We start from the raw sequence: 25,937 nt of genomic DNA, 5'->3' as shown, positions 1-25,937 counted from the left end.
ACACCTGGCTTAATATGGGTGGCGTTTTGCAACTCCCCATGAACTAAGTGGCCCCCTCCTGTGAAACGATTGTAGGGTAAACTGCCCTGGCCCATTCTGAGTTAGATTTGTTTGTAAACTTGTTTCTTTCCAACTTCACAAGTTATTAGGGTTGTGAAAAAGGGGCTGGCTGGTGGCACAATGACATCAGCACCAGATTCTGGAACGGAGGTTCCCGGGTTCGAACCCAGTCAGGTCCGCTCCCGAGTATGCTTTCCATCCGTGCCGGGTTGAGTGTCGAGATCGCAACTCAACCTCGTAAAGTAAAAGGGAAAAACACTGCGAAATTTTTGTGTGAGGAGTGGCACACCACACAGTCTCTTCTCTCGCTCCGCGCCTTGTAAAGGCATGAAAAAGACATCGTCCCGTCAACATCACACACACAGACACACACGCACAGACGAACGTGCACGCATGCGCACGCCAAAACAAAAAGGATTGTGAAAAAGGCGTGCGGCGTGCGCTAGGGAATGGGAGCAGCTGACTTTTCTGGCCACGGCTCTACATTGATCGAGGTGGAGGGTCTCAGCCTGAAAGGTGGGCTGTTCATTTCCCTCCCTAGGTGACCACTGAGTTGCTCCACCATTTTGTGTGGGCTGAATGCAACCTTGTTTCCTCATCCTTTCCCCCTTCAGCCTGCTTCCTGTTCCGGTCACCGTCCACCTGACCATCAGAGGGTCAGTCACAAGCGTCTGGTGGCTAGTATTGAATGCTTTTCATTGGTAGGGCATTCTGAAAACTCTCCTCGCCAGTGTTGTAGAAACGGAACTGACTGAGCAGTTTGTTGCAGAGACAGGGAAGAATGTTATCACTCCCCAACTTTATTTGTAAGGTGTTGTGTGACTTTCATTGGCCTGTGTGTTGTGTTTTTTCTCCCACCTGCAGGAGGAACAGGGACTGCCCAATGGGAAGACATCACAGGAACCACCAAACTTATCCATGCAAACGACTGCGCAAATTTCACCACCAATGTGTCAGCAAGGTGAGCAGTTCCTCCAGACCAGGGTCTTCTCACTCAGACTTCTTGCTTTATAACCGCTGATTCCTGGTCAAACACATATGCAGTGCTTCCTGCATCAGGAAACAGACTGGAGATGGATAATATTAGATGTTGACCAGTCGGTCCATTCCCACCTTGTCTGTTCGGTGTTTCTTGCTCCGATTTTGTTCCAAAGTGAACAACAGGACAGTTCATAATGCGCATGCTCCATGCTATCTGCATTTGTGACTGGATCTTACCCCTGAAATCTGTGTCGTATTTCTCCAGAGTTGCTTCAGCTGTTTTGATGTTAAGTGGTAGTTGCATGAAGTATAGTGACATAGCAGTTGAGTTACTTGTTTACTAATCAAGAAGCTTGGTTTAGTAATGCCGTAAGTTGTTAATTTTGGGCAGAAATGGCTAATACAAGGGAGCATAATTTTAAGGTGATTGGAGGAACATATAGGGCAGATGTCTGAGGTAAGTTCTTTACACAGAGAGTGGTTAGCCCTGCCAAGGACAGTGGCAGGTATATTAAGTGCATTTAAGAAGCTCTTAGTCATATAGATGATCGAAAAATGAAGGGTTATGTGGGAGGAAAGGTTAGGTTGATCTTAAAGTAGGTTCAAAGTTTGGTACAACATCATGGGCCAAAGGGTCTGTATGGTGCTGTAATGTGCTATGTTCTGCAAGGAGCCAGTCTCGATAATGGTAAATAGGTTATTGCAAAAGCCTCTGATTATGTTTGGGAGACGAAATCTGGTGTCCTTACACAACTGACCCATAGATGGCTCCAGGCCACCAATTGGGAGACTGTTAACATTCACTGAAGCTAATGAACCCCTCATCCCACCACCAAAGGGAGCTGAGCAATAGGTTCTGCCTTACGCATGACACCCACGCCCCTTTTCTGAGTAAACAGAAACGTGTTTCCATCCTCCTGCAGGTTTTGGCTGGCAGACTGTCCTCGGACTGCAGAGGCTGTGAACTTTGCCACCCAAATCTACAATGAGTTGATGGCTGTGCCCTACATGGCCAAGTTTGTGGTGTTTGCCAAGATGCACGATGGGAGAGACGGCCGCCTGCGGTGTTACTGCATGAGCGATGACAAGGTGGACAAGACCCTAGAGCAACACGAGAACTTCACTGAAGTGGCAAGGAGCAGGGACATTGAGGTATGATGGGAACACTTCCTGAACCTTCTTGGATTGCTTGGTATCCTAATGTTGTGCTCAGTTCATTTCACTTCACTCATTTCACCTTCATTCACCTCAACTCTGAACATCTACAACCTGGGGTCCACGGTCACCTTGCTTAATGATATTGGTCCATGGCATGAAAAAGGTTGGGAACTCCTGATCTACAAAGAGTGTTGCCACAAGAAAGCAACATCCATCATCAAGGACACCCACCATCCAGGCCATGGTCTCATCTCGCTATCATCAAGACAGAGGTACAGGAGTCTTAGGTCCCACACTACCAGGTTCAGGAACAGTTATTATCCTACAACCATCAGGCTCCTGAGTCAGCTAAATAACTTCACTCACCTCAACACTGAACTGATATCGCAATCTATGGACTCACTTCCAAAGACTCTACAACTAATGCTCTCAGTATTACTTATTTATTATTCTATTTAAACAATTTACCTTCTTTTGCACATTGATTGTTTGTCAATCTTTATTCATGTAGTTTTTCACAGATTCTCGATCACATCAGAATCAGCATCAGGTTTAATATCACCGGCATATGTTGTGATATCTGTTAACTTTTTGGCAGCAGTACAGTGCAATACATAATAGCAGAGAAAAAATATGGATTACAGTAAATGTGTGTGTGTGTATATATATGTATAATAGTTGAATTAAATAAGTAGTACAAAAATATAAATAAAAAGGTAGTACGGAGGTGTTCATGGGTTCAATGTCCATTCAGAAGTCAATGGCAGAGGAGAAGACGCTGATCTTGAATCGTTGAGTGTGTCCTTCCAGGTTTCTGTCCCTCCTTCCTGATGGTAGCAACGAGAGCAAGGCATGACCTGGAAGATGGGAGCTTTTCATGATGGATGCCACCTTTTTGAGGCATTGCTCTTTGAAGATGCCCTGGATGCTACGGAGGCTGGTGCCCATGATGGAGCTGATTAAGTTTACAACTCTCTGCAGTTCATTTTGATCCTGTGCAGTAGCCCCCACCCCAATCCTCCATACCAGACGGTGATGCAGCCAGTTAGAATACTCCCTACAGTACATCTGTAGAAATTTGCGAGTGTCTTTGGTGACATACCAAATCTCCTCAAACTGCTAATGAAATAATTCTGTTGTTTGTCGTAACTTTCTTATTAATGCCTCAAAGATAAGGAATGCCATGGTAATGGTATATGTATGTTAATAGTAACATATACATACTTTGATAATCAATTTACTTTGACTTTAACTAATTGCTTCCATTTTCATTGATCTGTAAAATATACTGCAGTAACCAAGTTAGTTGACACTCTGAAAGCATTTTGTTCCACATTTTAAATCATGCTGCCCACTGCATTCATGCCGACCAATCCTACACCAATCTCATCAATTCTCCCCAGATTCTTCCAGTCATTTAGATACTATGTGTGGTTTACATTTCCTGCTTATCTACCAGTTCACATGGGGGCGAAAACCAAAGCACCCAGGCGGGAAATCCATACAGTCACAGAGAGAAAGTATGAGATCTACTCGCAAACAGATTCAGAGGGTAGGATCGAATCTGGGTTACTGGTGTTGTGGGACAACTACCCACTGGCTTCACCACAAGGTGTCTCAACATCCAATCCACTTTTTTAAAAAAAAGGTAGATTTTAAAAGCAATAACCAAGTCCCTTTCAAAAGCTCACCACTGGTAAATGTGAATTTCCTCTAAGTGCTGCCAGCTCAGTTGTTACACAGCAACAAGGAGCAGGCTGTTATGTTCTGTAAATCCAGAAACTAATCAAGAGAAAAACACAGGAGCTGGGACACTTACCTACTCAGTTTTTTTTCATGAAGTGCTCACATACGACATGGTGGAATAATGACTTATGCCATTCGGGTACTTTTACATATAACCCATAATGAATTATGTAAACAAAGAATGCTCAATCTAACAATATATTTACAATTTGTTCACTTGTTATGTGCCATGTCATATGACGTGGGTGTTCATGCTCTTTCCACGACCATGATTGTTCTTGGCAAAATTTTTCTACAGAAATGGTTTGCCATTGCCGTCTTCTGGGCAGTGTCTTTACAGGGTGGGTGATCCCCAGCCATTATCAACACACTTCCGAGATTGTCTGCCTAGCATCAGTGGTTGCATAACCAGGACTTGTGATATGTACCAGCTGCTTGTACGACCATCCACCACCTGCTCCCATGGCTTCATTTTTCCCTGATCGAGAGGAGCTAAGAAGGTGCTACACCTTGCCAAGGCTGGCCTGCAGGCTAGCAGAGGGAAGGAGCACCTCATACCTCCTTTGGTAGAGACAATCTTCACCTTGCCACCCAAAAGTGGTCATAGACCTTCAGGTTCCAGAGCTGAGTGGCTGAAGGGGATTAGCTGTTCTTGACCATAGTACACTGCATCCATTTGTATCAATAGACAAGGCCCCCATTTACTGTCTGTAAAAGATGACTCCCATCTGCATATTCATACCTGGTGCACATCTCCTGGTGTCATCAGGTAGTTGGGTAGGGAAGCTTCAGAAATTCTCCCCCGCCCCCCCCCACCTGTCCTCAGCTGTCATTTAACAGTGGAAGGGTGAATATAGGTGTCGGTCGTTCTTCTAGAAGTCACCATTAATTTCTCTTGCTCTTCTCTTTCATCGTTCTCAGGTCCGAGAAGGAATGCCACTGTACGTGGAATGTTCCGGCAACATTGTGCCTGTGAGGAAAGCAGGACAGCAGCGGTGTTTCAACTTCCACTCATTTAAAGAAAACCGCCTCCCCATCACCATAAAGGTGGGTCACGCTGAGAAGTAGACAGGGAGACAGAACCAATTTGTGTAAGCCAGCGTCAATGGCACCCATATGCTAACAGACTTCTGGTCTGTGCTTTGAACATTGAAAAGCCTAGGTAGGGTGGACATGGAGAGAATGTTTCCTAAAGTGGGATAGTCTAGGATTTTGAATATTGAAAGACGTAGATAGAGTGTATGTGGAGACAAAGCTTCTGATGATGAGAGGCATTGATCGTGTGGCTAGCCAAAGGCTTTTTCCAAAGGCTAGAATGGCTGACACAAGAGGCATAGTTTAAAGATGCTTAGAAGTAGGTACAGAGGGTTTATCAGGGGGAAGTTTTTCATACAGAGGGTGATGGGTGCGTGGGGAATGCACTGCCAGCAACAGTGGTTGAGACGGATATAATAGGGTCTTTTAAGAGACTCTTAGATAGATACATGGAGATTAGAAAAATAGTGGGCTATGTGATAGGGAAATTCTAGGCAGCTTCTAGGGTAGGCTACATGATCGGCACAACATTGTGGGCCAAAGTGCTGTATTCTAGTCTAGGACCAGAGGGCACAGCATCAGAATAGAGTTGAAATTTCAAAGTAAAATTATTATCAGAGTACATACATGTCACTACATACAACCCTGAGATTCTTTTTCTGCTGGCATACTTAGAAAATCTACAGAACTGTAACTGTAAACTGTAAACATCAGGAATTATAAACTGTAAACAAACTGTGCAAATGCAGATACAAATAAATAGCAATAAATAACGAGCATGAATTAACAATATAGCAGAGCCCCTTTCGAACAGAGATAAGGAAGAATCTCTTTAGCCAGAGGGTGGTGAATCTGTGGAATCCTTTACCACAGATGGCTGTGAAGGCCAAGTCATTGAGTAAAGGTTGTTTAATACAAAGGTTGATAGATTCTTGATTAGTTTAGAGCATAGAACATAGAATAGTACAGCACAGTACAGGCCCTTTGGCCCACAATGTTGTGTCGACCCTCAAACCCTGCCTCCCATATAAGCCCCCCCCACCTTAAATTCCTCCATATACCTGTCTAGTGGTCTCTTAAACTTCACTAGTGTATCTGCCTCCACTACTGACTCAGGCAGTGCATTCCATGCACCAACTACTCTCTGAGTAAAAAACCTTCCTCTAATATCCCCCTTGAACTTCCCACCCCTTACCTTAAAGCCATGTCCTCTTGTATTGAGCAGTGGTGCCCTGGGGAAGAGGCGCTGGCTATCCACACTATCTATTCCTCTTATTATCTTGTACACCTCTATCATGTCTCCTCTCATCCTCCTTCTCTCCAAAGAGTAAAGCCCTAGCTCCCTTAATCTCTGATCATAATGCGTACTTTCTAAACCAGGCAGCATCCTGGTAAATCTCCTCTGTACCCTTTCCAATGCTTCCACATCCTTCCTATAGTGAGGCGACCAGAACTTTTAGGGTGTCAAAGATGATGAGAAGGCAGGAGAATGGGGCTGAGAAGGAAAATAAATCAGCCATGATGGAATAGCAAGGCAGATTCTATGTGCTAAGTGGCCGAGTTCTGCTCCTATGGACTTGTGGACTTATGGTTTTATGGAATTATATGAAATAGAGTTTACAGTACAGAAATGGAATAAAATGTGGATAAATACGTATGTAAACAGCTTTATTCAAAGTAGTTTGAAGTGTTTACAGTGTGGTCCTCTTCTTCTTAAGCCCATCATGCCGACAGGGCAGAGGCCACCAACAGAATCTCATCAGAGTCCTCTGTCCTGGGTCAGTCTCTCAGTGTTTTGAGGTGTAGCCCATGAAGACACTTCTTCCCCCAGGGATGAGCTCTTCGGAGCTTCTGTTGGCATTTCTGTGGCTCTGGGATTTTACAGAACTAGGTTCCTAGTCCCGTGCACAAACCTCCTTTCGCAGCCGGACTTGGGACCATCCAGGGTGGAGTTGTACAGTGCAGTGATGGGGGTAAAAGATAGAGGGAGTGGTGGGGGAGCTAACTAGTACAGTTGATCAGATATACGTCAGATATACTGTCTATAACGCTTTCCAGAGGGAACTTTTGGAAAAGGCAGTTTGCAGGGTGGATAGTGTCCACAATGACTTTTCTTGCCCTTTTATTTGTCCTATATGCATACAAGTCCTGAAGTGATGGTGGACTGCAGCCAATGACCTGTTCTGCTGGCCTGACAATTCGCTGTAGTTTTCGTACATTGTAAAAGGATCTATGGGAATGTTGCCAGGTCTTGAGATTCAGATTCATTTATTTATCACAGGAACACATTTATACAGTGAAACGCACCATTTGTATTAACAACCTAAGAATGTGCTGGGGGAGCCTGCAAGTGTCGCCGTAGATTCCGATGCTAACGCAGTATGCCCACAATGCTCAGTGGCTCTACGGGGAGAGATTGGTCAGGCTAGGACATTATCCCTTGCAGCAAATGAGACCGAGAGTGGCCTTACAGAGGTGCATAAAGCCATGAGTGGGATAGATGGGGTGAATGGACCCAGTCCTTTTTCCCAGAGGAAGGGCATCAAAACCTGGAGAGCGTAGGGTTAAGATGAAAGGGGAAAGACTAGAGTGGGCTCTGAAGGACAATTTCTTCATACAGCTGGTGGTGAATGTGTGGAACAAGCTGCTGGAGGAAGTGGCTGGGGCAGGTACTCTGACAACCTAAAAAAAAATCATTTGGACGGGTGCATGGATAGGAAATCTTGTTCACCCTGTTCAGGCAGCATCTGTAGGAAGAGGTGCAGTCGACGTTTCAGGCCGAGACCCTTCGTCAGGACTGACTGAAGGAAGAGTGAGTAAGGGATTTGAAAGTTGGAGGGGGAGGGGGAGATCCAAAATGATAGGAGAAGACAGGAGAGGGAGGGATAGAACCAAGAGCTGGACAGGTGATAGGCAAAAGGGGATACAAGAGGATCATGGGACAGGAGGTCCGGGAAGAAAGACAAGGGGGGGGGGGACCCAGAGGATGGGCAAGAGGTATATTCAGAGGGACAGAGGGAGAAAAAGGAGAGTGAGAGAAAGAATGTGTGCATAAAAATAAGTAACAGATGGGGTACGAGGGGGAGGTGGGACCTTAGCGGAAGTTAGAGAAGTCGATGTTCATGCCATCAGGTTGGAGGCTACCCAGACGGAATATAAGGTGTTGTTCCTCCAACCTGAGTGTGGCTTCATCTTTACAGTAGAGGAGGCCATGGATAGACATGTCAGAATGGGAATGGGATGTGGAATTAAAATGTGTGGCCACTGGGAGATCCTGCTTTCTCTGGCGGACAGAGCGTAGATGTTCAGCAAAGCGGTCTCCCAGTCTGCGTCGGGTCTCACCAATATATAAAAGGCTGCGTCGGGTCTCGCCAATATATAAAAGGCATAAAAGACTGGGAGACCGCTTTGCTGTACATCTATGCTCTGTCCGCCAGAGAAAGCAGGATCTCCCAGTGGCCACACATTTTAATTCCACATCCCATTCCCATTCTGACATGTCTATCCACGGCCTCCTCTACTGTAAAGATGAAGCCACACTCAGGTTGGAGGAACAACACCTTATATTCCGTCTGGGTAGCCTCCAACCTGATGGCATGAACATCGACTTCTCTAACTTCCGCTAAGGTCCCACCTCCCCCTCGTACCCCATCTGTTACTTATTTTTATGCACACATTCTTTCTCTCACTCTCCTTTTTCTCCCTCTGTCCCTCTGAATATACCTCTTGCCCATCCTCTGGGTCAACCCCCCCATCTTCCTTCCCGGACCTCCTGTCCCATGATCCTCTCGTATCCCCTTCTGCCTATCACCTGTCCAGCTCTTGGCTCCATCCCTCCCCCTCCTGTCTTCTCCTATCATTTTGGATCTCCCCCTCCCCCTCCAACTTTCAAATCCCTTACTCACTCTTCCTCCAGTTAGTCCTGACGAAGGGTCTCGGCCTGAAACGTCGACTGTACCTCTTCCTACAGATGCTGCCTGGCCTGCTGCGTTCACCAGCAACTTTGATGTGTGTTGCTTGAATTTCCAGCATCTGCAGAATTCCTGTTGATCACCCTGTTCAACCTGGATAATTTGGTCTGAAGGACCTCTTTCCAGAGTGTGTGGTGACACTCGCAGACTGCTGCCAGCACATCCTTGGGCTGACACAAATGACACATTTCACTGTTTCAGTCCGTGTCCATGGAGAAAGAATGAACAATGGACATTACGTGTTGAGACCCCTCAGGTCTGAAAGGTCGGGTAGCATCTACAGAGAGGAATCAACAGTTTATGTTTCGGGCTGAGAGCTTTCAGACCTGACGGGTCTCAGCCCAAATCATCAACAGTTGATTCCTTTCCATCGATGCTGCCTGGCCTGCTGAGTTCCTCCAACATTTTGCGTGTGTTCCTCTGAATTTCAAGCATCTGCAGAATCTCTTGTTTTCGTAACTGGTAGCACAGTGGCTAGCTTGAGACCCGGAGTTCAGTTCCCACCACTGCCTGTCAGGAGTTTGTACGTTTTCCCCGTGACTGTGTGGGTTTCTTCTGGGTGCTCTGGTTTCCTCCCACAGTCCAAAGACGTACTGGTTTGTAGGTTAATTAGTCATTGTAAGAATTGTCCCGTGTTTAGGCCAGGATGAAGTCAAGAGGTTGCTAGGCGGTGTGACTCGAAGGGCTGGAAGGGTCTACTCTACACTGTATCTCAATAAATAAATAAATATCTTGCTTTGTCTAGGTGAGGGATCTCAGCAAAGAGCACACTGGTCACATCTCCTTCCTTCGAAAGCCAACAAAATACGAAGAGCAACAGCACATCATCTGTAACCTAAACATCACCATGCCTCCCTGTGTGAAGGTAACAGACTTTTCTATATGTTGACTATGCAGAACTCCCGCAGGTAGCTGGACCCCCAGTGCTTACAGACGTGACTGAAGTGCCTGTGCTGAATTCTATACCGCTGTGATAAGACTATAGAATGACCCACCTGTATGGGAAAGTATTCAACGTTTCAGGCTGAAACCCTTCATTAGGACCAGCCTGAAATGTTGATTCTCTATTTCCCTCCATAATGCTGAGTTCTTCCGGAATTTTGTGTGTGTGTTGCTCAAGATTGCCACTACCCACAGTTTATGTGAGGTAAAATGAGCTCTAGACCTCACAGTCTACCTGGTGACAGGCCTCGCACTTTATGGTCTACCTGCACTGCACTCTTTCTGTAACTGCCACGCTTTATTCTGCATTCTGCTGCTGCTTTCCCCTTTGTACGACCTCAATGTACTTATGTTTGGAATGAATTGTTGGGATGGCATGCAAAGCAAAGTTTTTCATTGCACATCAGAATCAGAATCAGGTTTAATATCACCGGCATATGCTGTAAAATTTGTTACCTTTGCAACAGCAGCACAATGCAATACATGATAATATAGAGAAAAAAAACTAAAATTAAATATGTAGTGCAAAAGTAGAAGAGGGCTAGTGTGATATATATTATGTTAAATAGATTAAATTAAATAAGTAGTGCAAAAATAGAAATAAAAAAGTCATGAGGAAGTGTTCATGGGTTGGATCTCCATCAGAAATCGTATAGCAGAGGGGAAGAAGCTGTTCCTGAATCACTGAGTGTGTGCCTTCAGGCTTCTGAACCTCCTTCCTAATGGTAGCAATGAGAAGAGGGCATGTTCTGGGTGAGGGGGTCCTTAATGATAGTTGCTGACTTTTAGAGGCATCGCTCCTTGAAGATGTACTGGATACTAGACTGGATAAGGTTGTTATTTTTCTCTTGTATTACCTCATTGTAGATGAGAAAAGCAATCACAGAATGCAGATGAAATTATCTGTATGGATGGCATACAAAACAAAGTTTTTCACTGTATCACGGTACAGTCATACATTATGTGCTGTGATGTATGGCATGGGCGATCATGGTTTTGACCATGATCGTTCTTGGCAATTTTTTCTCCAGAGATGGTTTGTCATTACCTTCTTCTGGGCAGTGTCTTTACAGGACGGGTGACCCCGGCCATTATTAATACTCATCAGAGATTTCCTGCCTAGCATCAGCGGTCACATAACCAGGACTCGTGATGTGCATCAGCTGCTCATACGACCATCTACCACCTGCTACGTCCATTTCACACTACCCTGATCTGGGGGCAAAGCAGATGCTACACCTCACCCAAGGGTGACCTGCAGGCTAGCGGAGGGAAGGAGCGCCAAATTCAGTCAGTGCCAAATCCATCCAAGACAAATCAGCTTGAACCTCCCTGAAGGGAAGTGTATCTGGAGAGAAAAGGGCCTCCTTCCTGAGGATAGCAATGAGAACAGTGCATGACTTGGGTGATGGGGGTCCTTAATGATGGACACCGCCTTTTTGAGGCACTGCTCCATGAAGTAGTCCTGGATACTACTTCGGAGACTAGTGCAATATATATACAGTGTGTGTGTGTGTGTGTGTGTGTGTGTGTGTGTCTATATATATATATATTCCATACCCAAGTACAGTGAAATAGTACGCAAGGGAAAGAAAATTGCAAAATATCGTGTTACCGTTAGAGACAATACAGCGCAGGTAAACAAATAAAATGCACAATCCATGGACAAGGTAGATTGAGAGATCAAGAGTCCATCTTTATTGTACAAGAAGCCCTTTCAGCAGTCTTATAAAAGTGTGATAGAAGCTGTCCTTGAGCCTGGTGTCGGATGTTCTCAAGTTTTAGTATGTTCTACCTGATGGGAGGGTTAGAAGAGGGAATGACCAGGGTTAGAGGGGCTATTAATGATGCTGACTGCAGAAGATAATGGCACATTTACTGAGAAAGTGCATTGCAGGTAGGCAGACAAAGTGCAGGGGCTGTGGTGAGGTAGATCGAGAGAACAAGCATTCATTGTTATCACATACTGTAACAAGAAATTCCGCAGATGCTGGAAATCCAAAGCAACACTCACAAAATGCTGGTGGAACTCAGCAGGTCAGGCAGCATCTATGGGGAGGAATATTTATAGATATCTGTCAGTCTCATGAGACCATGGATTTGCACCTTGGAAGGTTTCCAGGGCGCAGGCCTGGGCAAGGTTGTATGGAAGACCAGCAGTTGCCCATGCTGCAAGTCTCCCCTCTCCACGCCACCGATTTTGTCCAAGGGAAGGGCATTAGGACTCATACAGCTTGGCACAGGTGTTATCACAGAGCAATGTGTGGTTAAGTGCCTTGCTGAAGGACACACACACCGCCTCAGCCAAGGCTCGAACTAGCGACCTTCAAATCACGAGACGAACGCCTTAACCATTTGGCCACGTGGCAACAGGGGAGGAATATACAGTTAACATTTCGGGGCAAGACCCTTCTTCAGGGAATCAGTAGTTTAATGTACTGATAATTGGTGTGAGCTCGTTAAAATCAGTGATGGCTCAGTAGTATGGCCACAGCTAGTGTACTCTGCTCACAGTAACATCGGAAAGACTGGGGAGGAAATTTGCAAGGCTGTTTAGCAGAACTCTAGTCATGCACAAGACTGGTTGAGCTGAGGTTCTTTCATTAGGACAGTGGACTCTGAGGCAGATTTAACTGGGCTGTGTAATATTATGAGTGAATAAGGAGGAGTGGGGAGAGAGACTGAGGAAGCTCAGGAGGATCCTGCTTTATTTAATGTTGAAAGGCATGGACAGAGTGGAGGTGGCAAAGTTGTTTCCCATGATGGGGGAGTCTAGTACGAGAGGGCATGACTTAAGGATTGAAGGGCGCCCATTCAGAACAGAGATGCGAAGAAATTTTTTTAGTCAGAGGGTGGTGAATCTATGGAATTTGTTGCCACGGGTGGCAGTGGAGGCCAAATCATTGGGTGTATTTAAGGCAGAGATTGATAGGTATCTGAGTAGCCAGGGCATCAAAGGTTATGGTGAGAAGGCGGGGGAGTGGGACTAAATGGGAGAATGGATCAGCTCATGATAAAATGGCGGAGCAGACTCGATGGGCCGAATGGCCGACTTTTGCTCCTCTGTCTTATGGTATGTGGTCTTATTTTGTACATGGGCCGGTACCTAAAAGATACCTTGAACCTGGACAGCTTTCAGCTCAGCGATTGCTCAGCTGGGTGGGGTGGGCTGTCCGCCGGGCTGAGTGTCCACCAATGCCTCGCGTTTACTGCTGCACTGAAGCATACTCTCTCTCCTGGCCAGATCGACGGAAGTGAGGAGCGGCGACGGAACCTGACCCCTCTGGCCCTGCGCGAGCGGTACAGCACGTTAACCGAGCCAGCAATGGGTACGTACCCTCCTTCTCTACCTCGCGTTGGCCTGTTTCCAGACACTGCAAACGAGAACCACCACCCCACCTCCCCGTTTCTAAGTACTGGATACCAGCCCAGCCCTGTCCTCGCATAATATGATGGTGTCACTCCTCTGGCTGAGTCAGAAGGGTTTGCCCTGCCGGTTTCCCAGTGATGCATCTTCAGTTTCGGGTAAAGTTTGAACGATTACTGAAGCTCACGGAAATGGGAGTTGGGGCAAAAAGAAAACATAGAAAGTGGACAAGTGCCTGAATCAATACCATCCAGTTTCCAGAACGCAGTGCTGGCATCACTACCAGAATGCTGGTCCACCATCTGCTGGAGTGCCAGAGGGGTTTTTCATCTAGTGATAGAAGTTTAACTGTAGCTTGGCAGCTGTGAAACCTGGCTTAATTTCCTTCCTCACACCATCTTTCTTCTTTGCTTCCATCCTTGATTCATAATCAGAATTAGGTCTGTTGTCATGGTTATGAAATCCGGGACTGTAAGTGGGAAGGGGGCAGGGAGAGGGGAACCATGGTTGGGAAAAGGGAAAGGGAGTGGGGAGGGAGCAGGAAACACCAAACAGACATTCTGTAGTGATCAATAAACCAGTTATTTGGAATCAGGTGACCTTGCCTGGTGCCTCAGGGCTGGATATGCCTGCATCTGTGCCCACCCCAATCCCTGGCAGTCCTTCTCTGACTTTTGTCACACACTCCTCCTGCAGCACTCCACCCTTGCCATTCCCAGCATCCTTTACTCCCGCCAGATTTACCAGCTCGCTGTCCGCTCCACGTTGACAAATACAGTACTGTGCAAAAGTCTTAAGCACCCTAGCTACATATCTGTGCCTAAGACTTTTGCACAGTGCTGTATACACACACACACACACACACACACACACACACACATATATATTTATATGTGTGTGTGTATAAATATATAGTAATTAAATTAAATATGTTATGCAAAAAGAGAAAAAATAGTAAAATAGTGAGGTAGCGTTCGTGGGTTGACTCATTGTCCATTCAAAAATCTGACAGCAGAGACGAAGAAGCTGTTCCTAAAACATTGAGTGTGTGTCTTTAGACTCCTGTAGCTCCTCTCTGATGGTTCATCAGGAAATCATCTGATGGTTTCCTCACTTTCCCACCATGGGAAAGGAAATGTTTTGCATAGGAGAGGTTTAGAGGGATTCAGGCCAACACCAGCTCAGATGAGCATTTTGATCAACGTGAATGAGTTGGGTCAAAGGTCCAGTTTCTGTGCCGTATAACTCCACGCCTCTGTAAGAGGCTCATTGTCTCTCCTATTCCCAGTCCATCCCTCTCCCCACCTTCCCCTGACTCCTTAAAACTTGATGCTAAACTTTGTTTCCTGGTCATTGTCAGACAAAACTAGCTGGTGTTTTTGGCATTTAATAATAACGCATAATTGAGTTCACTGTCACACCAGCCTGGAGGAAGTACTGTGTTTAACTTTTTCAAATTAGAGTGTTGTTCAAAGATATTTTACACTACCAATCTGTTACCATTCAACCATAAAAGGCCTAGATAGAGTGAACGTTGAGAGGATGTTTCCTATAGTGGGGGAATCTAAGACCAGAGACACAGCCACAGAATGCACCCAGATGCTGTTGTTTAAAGTTAAATTGGATAGATATCTGGACAGGAAGGGAATGGAGGGTTATGGACCGACTGCAGGTCGGTGAGACTAGGTGAGAGTAGGAGTTCAGCACGGACTAGAAGGGCCGACATGGCCTGTTTCCGTGCTGTAATTATTATATGGTTATATGGTTACATAAAAAAATACAGACCCCTTAGAACAGAGATGAAGGGGAATTTCTTTACCCAGATGGTGGTGAATATGTAGAATTTGTTGCCACATTTGGCCATGGAGGCCAGGTTTCTGGGTATATTTAAAGTGGAGGTGAATAGGTTCTTGATTGGAAAGGACGTCGAAGGTTACAGGGAGGAGGCAGGAGAATGTGGCCAAGGGGGATAATAAATCAGATATGATTGAATGGCAGAACAGGCTCGATGGGCCAAGTGACCTAATTCTGCTCCTATCAGTCCATCAGCATGAACCGTATAATGTTACTTTATTGTCCCTGATCCAGTTAATTGAATCCAAAGCAAAAGTGCTGGATAAACACAGATCTCATTGAGTTCCATCTTGCCCCTCCTGCCAGCCTTCATTTACCACACAGAGCCTATCATGCATATCCTTCACAGAAGAGCTTTGAGGGGGTTCTGTTAATTACTGAGAATATAGGTGATTGAGTGAAGTGCTCTGATGAAAGTAGGGATGTTCAAAGAGCCATGGTTTTAATAAAACTATAAAAACAGGGAAATACTCAGCACGCCAGGCAGCGTTGGTGAAGCAGAGCAGAGCTAACATTTCCAGCCAGTGACCTGACTGGGATGGGAGGGCCAGAGCCTTATTAACTCTCCCTCCACAGACGCTGCCTGACCTGCTGAGGATCTCGGATGCGCTGTCAATGACTAACACTGTGCTTGCAATGTTGCAGCTTCCCTGAGTGCTTGGGAACGCACAGAAATGAAGATGTCGCTGATAGCTGAGCAGCTGGGTCTCAGCTGGGCTGGTGAGTTCACGCACGAACAGACTTTCTGAAGGACTGCCATGATTACATTCTCTCTGTTTCTCAACACTCCCTCAGTCATTAACATCGGCTGCTTATTTGTCTCAAACATATTTTCCCCATTTTAAGGATGGATGAGTTAGATTTACTAAGAACCTGACCTTAAAGTACAGAAGAAAATGAAATTAAATTGTCCAAGACCTTAGTTGGGTCATCGTTGCATCAACTTCTGGCACCCTAGAAGAGAAAAATGTGGGAAGCATAAATAATATTGTTATAGTAAAGATCTATAATATTGAAATATGGAAAGTAACACTAAGCAAGAAGTTCTGAAAAATAGGTGTAATTTTATTACAGAAACAAAGGTTGTTGAAGCAACTTCTAAAAAGGTTTCCAAATCAATTTAGGTTTTGAACAGAAGAGCATAAATAAAAGGGTGCTTGTGTCTACTCTACCCTCCACTGAAGTTTTGGTTGATCCTGGACCCCATGTCTAGCTTCTCACCTGATCCACATAACCTTTGATTTCCTTAATGTCCAAAGATCTATTGCCTCAGCCTCATAAGTATGTATCGATCAAACATCCACAGACTCGGGGTGGAGGATTCCAAGATTCCCAGCTGTCTAAGTGAAGAAGCTGCTCCTTTACTCAGTCTTAAATGACCAGCGCCTTATCCTGAAATTCTACAGCTGGGGAAGCAACTGCTCAGTATCGACCCTGTTGGAAGGGTTGGAGATTTAGTAGATAGAAACAGATAATCTGGATTTTCACCAGAAAAAAAAGGAAGGGGAAGAAGGAGAGTTCTTTTTTCACAAGAGTTGGTATTGGTTTATTCTTCTCATATATACTGAGAGACAGTGAAAAACTTGTCTTGCATACTTTTAATATGAATCCAGTCATTACACAGTGCATTGAGGTCAGAGAAGATAAAACAATAACAATGCGGATTAAAGTGTAACAGCTACAGAGAAAGTGCAGTGCAGGTAAGTAATAAGGTGTAAGATCAGAATGAGGTAGACTATGAGGTCAAGACTCCATCTTATCATATTAGGGAATCATTCAATATGGAGCCTGATGGTACATGATTTCAGGTTCTGGTATCTTATGCCTAATGGAAGATGGCAACACACACAAAATGCAGGAGGTATTCAGCAAGTCAGGTAGCATATGCAGAGAGGAGTATACGGCCAATGTTCATGCCCTTCATCAGGACTGGATGGACCCATTGACTGTTTATTCCTCTCCATAGGTGCAGCCTGTTCTGCTGAGTTCCTCCAGCTTTTTGTGTGTGTTGCTTAAGTATCCAGTATCTGTGGTCTCTTGTGTTTAAAGATTAAACCTGGACAATTTTGCCAAGGACGGCTGTTGACTTTAGAAGTGAATCAAACTGTCACTAACTCTCCACACCAATATCAGCAAGTAAAGGATGTTCTGCACTGAAATCTCTGGAATTCCTTCCTCCCACCTTCTTCTCCCCCTCCCATCCTGCCTTAGATCCGAACCCAGCTGCCATAGCCGTGAAAGTTGTCCCGGGGAACGTGAAGAGACAGGAGATTCTGCATTTTCTGGAAATCATGAGCAACACACACAAAATGCTGGAGGGTTTCAGCAAATCAGGCACCATCTATGGAAGGAAATGAACAGTCAACAATGAACTGAATCTCTTCATTAGGATTGAAAAGGAAGAGGGTAGAAGCCAGAATAAGTTAGTGACATTTTAATTCACTTCAAAGGTCAACAATTATCCTTTGGTGAAGTTGTCCAGGTTTAATTTTTAAACGCAAGAGATGCTGCAGATGCTGAAAATCTTGAGCAACACAAACAAAATGCTGGAGGAACACAGCAGGTCAGCACAAGATGACTTTCTCTTCCCTCTCCAGTCATTAAAAGGTGCCCACCGCCTCTGTTTGCTGCTCTACCTCTTTCTCTTTGTTCCACTTCCTCTCCTGTCAGATTCCTTCTTCTTCAGCCCTTTGCCTCTTCCACCTATCACCTTCCAGCTTCTCACTTCATCTCCCCCCACCACCCACCCACCTTCCCCCTTTCACCTGGTCTCACCTATCACCTGTCAGCTTGTGCTCCTTCCCCTCTCTTTACCTTTTTATTCTGGCTTCTTCCCCCTTCCTTTCCAGTCCTGATGAAGGATCTCGGTCCAAATGGTCAACAGTTCATTTCAGTCCTTAGATGCTGCCTGACCTGCTGAGTTCCTCCAGCATTTTGTGTGCATTGTCCGGGGAATGTGGAGTAACTCAACTAGTAAAATGTAACATTTGGTAATTCATCTCCGTTATGGTCATCAGCGAGGTTACTTCTGCTAACTGTTCATCTTTGACTATTGGTTACAGAGTTAGCGAGGGAGTTGCAGTTCTCGGTCGATGACATCAACAGGATCCGTGTGGAGAATCCCAACTCACTGCTGGAACAGAGTGCTGCCCTTCTCAATCTGTGGGCCAGTCACGAGGGAAAGAGAGCCAAAAGTAGGTTGAACATATCAACCAGGCCACATGTACACTTGTGAAAACTGGGGGGGAAATTGCACAAAGAACATTAGAACAGTTTGGGGTAAAAGAAGTTCCGAACTAAAGCTCAAAGTTCAAAGTAAAATTAATTATCAGAGTAGATACTGTACACGTCACCACATACAACTCTGAGATACCTTTTCCTGTGAGAATACATGGCAAATCTATAGAATAGTAACAGTAAACAGGATCAGGCAAATCTATAGAATGGTAACAGTAAACAGGATCAATGAAAGAGCAAGCAGGGCATAGAAGACAACAAGCTGTGCAAATGCAAATATAAATAAATAACAATAAATAACGAGAGCATGACATAATGAGATAAAGAGTCCTTAAAGTGAGATTATTGGTCGAGGGAATATCTCAATAGATGAGTGTGGTTATCCTCTTTTGTTCAAGAGTCTGATGGTTGAGGGGTAGTAATGGTTTTTGAACTGGTGATGTGAGTCCTGAGACGCTTGTATCTTCTGGCTGATGGCAGCAGTGAGAAAAGAGCATGGCCTGAGTGGTGAGGATCATTGATTATGAATGCTGCTTTCCTACAACAGTGTTTCATGTAGATGTGCTCAGCAGTTGGGAGAGCTTACCTGAGATGTATTGTCGAAGTTGAATTTATTGTCATATGCACAGCATAATGAGAAGGTTAACTTGCAGCAGCAACCATTAGAGATTCAGTACAACAGACACGCAAATAATATAAATTAAACAGAAATTGTACAAAATTATGAAATAAGGAACACAATTAAAGCAAAGGAAAAGCCCACTGCAGTGCAAGAAAAACATTCTGTGCTTTGGGAGGAACAGTTTTGATATCTGTTGATGACATATGAATGTCAATCTGTTTCTACACCAGCTCGATACACTGGTGTTTCTACTGCTGGGTCAGGAATGGGAAGGGACTTTGGACCATGGGCCACGGACCTTTAACCAATGGGGTGGATGTAGAGGAGTGGGTATGGAGAAGTTTTGCTGGTTTATCTTAGTTGGGCCAGAATCTGTGCAGGGATTCCTAAGCTGGGATCCATGGACCCCTGGGTTAATGGTAGGAGTCCATGGCATAAGAAAGGTTTAGAAGCTCTGCTTTATAGCTTCCCATAATAACATGGATACACCATGGAATGCAGGGAGTGCAAATCCTTTGTTCACCCAACCTGAGAAAACAACTGTCATTGGCATTCAGTTTCACCAAAGGAGAAGGTATTGTAGAGTATAATATCTGTGCCAGTAGTTACTCCATTCAGATCTCCTAATGTCCCAGGGTGGTCAGTCTCTTGGTATCCCATGTACTTTGAAGATGGTAAATGGAACATTGATGTAGTTGAATAGGAGATATCAATACTGAGTTTTCTTCCCAGTGTGATGATGATGTGATTTTGTCTAAAAGGGAAATAATTTATTGGGAGTAGAGAGCCTGAACCATAAAAAGAGACTGGTCAGTGTCGGATCTCATATTGATTTCTAATCTTTAGGGTTCTTGAGGGAGTCAAAAATGGCAAACAGTCGTAGGTCCAAGATTTCAGTTTATTTTAGAGTACAAATAAACGTACAATTACTAAGCAAACTAAGTAAAAAGCTGAGAAGCTATGCTAAGGGACGTAAGACACAGGAAAAAACCATCACTTTTATAGATAAGATAAGAGAAATTCCTCAGCTAGGAATGAATTAATTCGTAGACTACGTAATTAAAATAATTACATCACATGAGCAATGTGCTAATTCTTAACCAATGAAAAATGAGACCGGTGATAAACAGTTAGTTTAGCTGCTATACCGCTTTCTGCCAGTGAGTGTAAAAAATACATGAGTTTGTTAAGAAGTACAAATCTTATAAAAAGTAGTATTTTTAAAAAATGGTAGTTTCCAACAATAGGCTGGGACTGTTTTCCCTGATTCGATGGAGACTTGATCTAAAATCATGAGGGACATAAATAAAGCAGATGGTCACTACAGTGAACTGACATTTCTGTCTTGTTAGTGGAGAGTTTACATTCGGCACTGAAGAATATCGACCGCAGTGACATAGTGAGTATACTGGAAGGGTCCAGTTTGAACAGCCACCCTCTGAAAGGGAATACAAAGCACACAGAAGGAGACCAAAGCCTTTCTCCAGCTGTGAATGGTAAGACTACACCTCCATTACATTTCAAATCAACTGCCCTCTTGCGTATGTTTCTTTCTACTTGTACTTTACAAGTGAGAAGTTCACGTCAGCAGTCTTCCCCCGAAAGAAAGAAGTGGTTACAAGGAGAGAGGAGTATCAAGTTTTAAAGGTGAACTATGGAGTAAGGCGTCATTGTGCTTGCAACAGTTAAATCCCCAACAGACTAGTGCCTGCAGACTGACCATATTTGCATTCCTCTTGACGTGACTGCATAAAAGACACAACTGTGTTTTTAGGAGGCAATCTATCACAGAAACACAGAAATCTACAGCACATTACAGGCCCTTCAGCCCACAATATTGCCATGTAACCTACTCTAGAAACTGCCCAGAATTTCCCTAGCGCATAGCCCTCTATTCTAAGCCCAATGTACCTATCTAAGAGTCTCTTAAAAGATCCTATTGTCTTCACCTCTACCACCATCACCGGCAGTGCATTCCACACACCCACCACTTTCTGTGTGAAAAACCTACCTCTGACATCCCCTCGTACCTACTTCTAAACACCTTAAAACTATGCCCCCTTGTGTTAGCCATTTGAGCCCTGGGAAAAAGCCTCTGGCTATCCACACCATCAATGATACTTATGATATTTATCATCTTATGATACTTATTCACCCTTCTGATGGACTTGCTTTGTATTATGGTCCTGATGTGGTTGGACACAGATAATATTTCACATCTTCATTTTAGGCGCATTATCCCACCCCGAATTCCAGCCCTTCACTGAAACAGTGCTGTGTAAACCTAGCAGTGCATTAAGCTCAAAGTAAGTATATTATCAAAGTACGTATCTGTCACCATATACTGCCCTGAGATTCATGTCTGCTGGAAAATGAATCTCGGTAGTATATGGTGATATATATGTAGTTTGATAATAAATTAATTTTGAAGTTCCTGTTTGTGCAGGACACATCCTACATCAGGAGTGATTCTGATCCCTTTCAGGTTAAACTAAATTCTGTCATGTTAAAACCCTTTCCGTTCAAAGCAATAAATGTCACTGCCTCCTGAAAAAGTTATCATCTTGTCACAAAATCCAGCTTGCTAAATTATGACTGATTGTCAGTGGCTTTATTGATGGAGTATCGCAAGGCAGACATGTAATCTTAGAGCCTTCCTGACAACCAGTCGGGATATTGTGGGGTTCCCCACTTCTTAAGATCTTACCTGCAGTTCAACGGTACATAAGGAATTATTACCTCAAAGTCTGAACCCTGCTAGTTAACATGGGTTCAAGTAACTGAATCACATGGAAATACATTAGTTGTGTGAGGAGAATTCTAAGCATTCCCACCGCAATGACATTATGACCAAAACTGGGATTTCATTAACCTATAATGATCTTTGTGTTTATAGCTGAATTCATATTGTTCCATGTATGTGAAATCTTCTGATTATCAACTGTTTACTTCCCATGCTGAAGGTGAAACTGCTTAAACTTTCTGTCACCTCTCTACCTCTGACCTCTGATATTATGTTGATATCTGGTTCTGTGCCATCTTATCTACTGCACGTCTGCTCTGTTTTCTCTACATCTTGGCTTAGAACAACGTTTTCCTTGGAAATTATACTTAAAAAGAAGCAGATTATGTTGCCAACTTTAAGATGTGGAAGAATGAAACGGGGGTTCAAATCAAACTATTGGACCATGGCGATTCTTAACTTTTAGTTATCTTAAAAACCCACAGATGATTTTTCAATAAAAATATCCTCAGTCTTTTTCTTCATGGAGCTTCCTTAATTTAACAAAACATGGTAACAGTTATGTGTTTCAATGTAACAAAGTGTTTCAGTGGCTACAATATCCCATTTAAAACACCAATTTGCCAAACAGCATTTATGCAAGAAATATGAGATGATTTCATAGATTCTCAACCAAGAATATCATTTCATATTTTATGAAAGCAAAAGGGTATAAAGAAACTGTAATATAGTGAAACGTCACAAAGCAGGAGGGAAATCGAATAAAATTGGTGTTGCTGACTGAAAGCTTGGCTGAAGAGATGGATTTTAAGCAGAAATAGGAAGATCTATAGATCCAGTGCAGCACACACAAAATGCTGGAGGAATTCTGCAGATTAGGCAGCATCTATGGAAAAGAATGAACAGTCAACGTTTTGTCTGAAACCCTTCTTCAGGACTGGAAAAGAAGGGGAAAAGTTAGAGTAAGAAGGTGGGGGGGGAGGAAGAAGTGCAAGGTGGTAGGTGATGGGTGAAACCGGGAGAGTGGGAGGGGGTGAAGTAAAGAGCTGGGAAGTTGATTGGTGAAAGAGACACCAAGGGCTGGAGGAGGGAGAATCTGATAGGAGAGTGTAGCAGACCATGGAAGAAAGTGAAGGAGGAGGAGCACCAGAGGGAGGTGAAGGGGGAGGGGGGTAATTACTGGAAGCACGAGAAATCAATGTTCATGCCATCAGGTTGGAGGCTACCCGGGCAGAATATTAGATGTTGCTTCTCCAATCTACGTGTGCCCTCGTGGCTGCCATGGAATAACATGTCGGACTTTTCATCTTTTTTTTTCCTGATGAAGGGTCTGAGCCCGAAATGTCAGCTGTTTACTCGTTTCCATAGATGCTGCCTGGCCTGCTGAGATCCTCCAACATTTTGTGCGTGTTGCATTGGATTTTAAGCAGTGCTTATTTCGAGAAGGCATTTAATAAGCTGCCGGACAAGATGCTGTTGACAAGTTAGAGCTAGTGTTTCGGGGTGGGGGGAGTAATAGAGTCGTAGAGCACTACAGCACAGAAACAGGTTCTTCAACCTATCTAGTCCATGCCGGCCTGGTGTTCTGCCTAGTCCCATCTACTTGTTCCTGGGCCATATCCCTCCATAGTTCTCTCATCAATGTACCACAGAATATGTTAGTACATATTCTGTTTGGCTTAACCCAAGTGAAAAGACAATAGGAGAGGAAAGAAAATATTTTTGAATGACAAGATGTAACTTAGTTTCTCAAGGATTAGAGCTTGGCTCCCATTAATTCAAACTCAAAGTCAAGTTTATTGTCACATGCACAGGTAGATGTGTGCACAGGTGCAATGAAAAACTTACTTACAGCAGCATCATGGACATGTAACATCAGATAGGCAACATTCACAACTTTTATCAGTGACAAGTATACAAAATTATGAGGGGCATAGATAGGGCAAATGCAAGCAGGCTTTTTCCACTGACATTGGGTGGGACTACAGCCAGAGGTCATGGGTTAAGAGCGAAAGGTAAGACGTTTAAGGGGAACATGAGGAGAATTTTCTTCACTCAGGGTCGTAAGAGTGTGGAACGAGCTGCCAGCACAAGTGGTGTACGTGAGCTTGATTTCAACATTTAAGAGAAGTTTGGCTAGGTACATGGATGATAGGGCAATGGAGGGGTATGGTCCCGGTGCAGATCGATGAGAGAAGGCAATTTAAAGGGTTTTGGCATGGGCTAGATGGGCCAAAGGCCTGTTTCTGTGCTGTACTTCTCTATGACTCCATGAACTGAACGGAGATGAACCAGTCTAACATCTCCAAGTTTTTAAATGATACAGTTGGAGCAGGCATTCCCAACCTGGGATCCTGGGACCCCTCGGTCAATGGAAGGTGTCCATGGCATAAAAAAGGTTGGGAAACCCTGAATCAGAAAGAAGGATATGAAGGACATCTATCCAAGAAGGACATAAGGCAGTTGAATGATTGACCAATAGTATCCCAGGTGGATATAATGCAGGAAGTATGAGATCATTACTTCGGTAGGAAGAAAAGAAAATAACTTTCTTTAGTTGAAACACTATCAATGTTGGTATTGTGGGGATTTCAGAAACCTCATCCACAAATTTCAAAATTAATGCACGTGTTTGGCAACCACTTCAGAAACAAGCGCTACCTTTACCTTTGGAGAATAAGAGTGAGGAATCTTTGCTGCAATTTGACGGTGTCTTGCCAAGGTCACCACTGAAGAAATGTGGGCAGTTTCTCTTAATCAGGATTTCCCGCACTTTGAGGTGTACAGAAAAGGTTCACTGGATTCATTCCTGGAATGGAAGGGATTGAGTAGAGTGAGGCTTGTACTCAGTGGCCACTTTATTAGGTACACCTGCACAGCTGCTTATTCATGTAAATATCTAATCATGGCTACGACTCAGTGCGTAAAAACATGCAGCCATGCTTAAGAGTGTATGCTTGTGGTCTTCTGCTGCTGTCAACCATCCAGGTCAAGGTTTGAAATGTTGTGCATTCAGAGATGCTCTTCTGCACACCACTGTTGTAAAGTATGGTTATTTGATTTACTGCCTTCCTGTAAGCTTGAATTAGTCCAGCCCTGACCTCTCTCATTACCAAGGTGTTTTCACCCACAGGAATGTCACACACTTGATTTTTGTTTATTGCATAATTCTCTGTAAACTCTAGAGACTTGTGCAAGAAAATCCTAGGATATTGGCAGTTCCTAAGATATTCAAACCACCCCATCTAGCACCAACAATCATTCCACCATCAAAGTCACTTGGATCACGTTTCTTCCAAATTCTTTGAAATGAACAACTACTGAACCTCTTGACCATGTCTGCATGCTTTTATGCATTGAGCTGCCGCCACATGGTCGGCTAATTAGATATTGACGAGCAGGAGTACTGGTGTACCTAATAAAGTGGCCACTGAGTGAGTATTAGGAAAAAACAAGGATATTAGTTGCAGAGATGGGAGGGTGGAGCTGGATGGTATAAATAGTGAGGGAGTATCATCAGGCTTCACCTTGCACCATTGTCAGATATACCTTCAATCATCTGTTATGATATGATGGGCTGAATGGCCTAATTCCGCCCCTATGGATTGGATTGGATAGTTACTTGGATGGAAGGAGTATGGAGGGCTATGATCTGGGTACAGGTTGATGGGACTAGGTAGATTAATAGTTCGGCATGAGCTAGATGGGCCGATGGGCTTGTTTATGTGATCTCGTGTTCTATGACTATGATTTATTTTTAGGTCTTATATAGCTGGACCACTGGCAAACTGTGACCAAGTGCATGGCTTTACTGACCTCTATGATGAAGAAAGCTCCATGTAGATAAAAGTCTCAATGTATAGGGAAAGGTGGTGCTATTTGTTCAAGTAGTTGTAGCTCATTGTGCATAGACTGAATCTCTGCAAGTGACCCCCATGCCTTGGATCGATGGCAGAAATTCATTCCTCCAATCCCAAATTACGTATTACATAATTTTCCAAGGAACACCAAAAAATTTGCCATCCATTCATTGAGTGGGAGATGAAAACTGCTTGCATGTGACTGTGTTTTGCTTTGTGGAGGTCATTAAAAGAAATCATCTGCCAGGCCTAAAGCTGAAGCATTTAGCAGGAATCCAGGGATTCACAAACTGTCAATGTCACTTGGCATGTCTTTCTAAAACAGACTGGTAATGTCCATTTGAAACTAATTGGCTTAACT

At 44.0% G+C, this 25,937-nt stretch overlaps 1 protein-coding gene across 10 annotated transcripts in view; it reads left to right on the top strand.

Annotated features, from left to right (window-relative positions):
• LOC134351041 (ankyrin-1-like) overlaps positions 1–25,937 on the top strand; it is a 315,455-nt gene that overhangs the window by 229,633 nt on the left and 59,885 nt on the right. For all 10 annotated transcript variants that reach the window (XM_063057044.1, XM_063057043.1, XM_063057036.1 and 7 more), the window contains 8 exons: positions 925–1,021; positions 1,965–2,193; positions 4,867–4,992; positions 9,697–9,816; positions 13,138–13,222; positions 15,760–15,834; positions 18,177–18,308; positions 20,326–20,469. In XM_063057044.1, coding sequence (XP_062913114.1) covers positions 925–1,021; positions 1,965–2,193; positions 4,867–4,992; positions 9,697–9,816; positions 13,138–13,222; positions 15,760–15,834; positions 18,177–18,308; positions 20,326–20,469 — 1,008 coding nt within the window. The remainder of the gene's footprint in view (positions 1–924; positions 1,022–1,964; positions 2,194–4,866; positions 4,993–9,696; positions 9,817–13,137; positions 13,223–15,759; positions 15,835–18,176; positions 18,309–20,325; positions 20,470–25,937) is intronic.

This window comes from Mobula hypostoma, chromosome 8 (assembly GCF_963921235.1).
Source record: "Mobula hypostoma chromosome 8, sMobHyp1.1, whole genome shotgun sequence".
Classification (NCBI taxonomy): domain Eukaryota; kingdom Metazoa; phylum Chordata; class Chondrichthyes; order Myliobatiformes; family Myliobatidae; genus Mobula; species Mobula hypostoma.
This window is presented reverse-complemented; position numbering and strand designations above follow the sequence as displayed.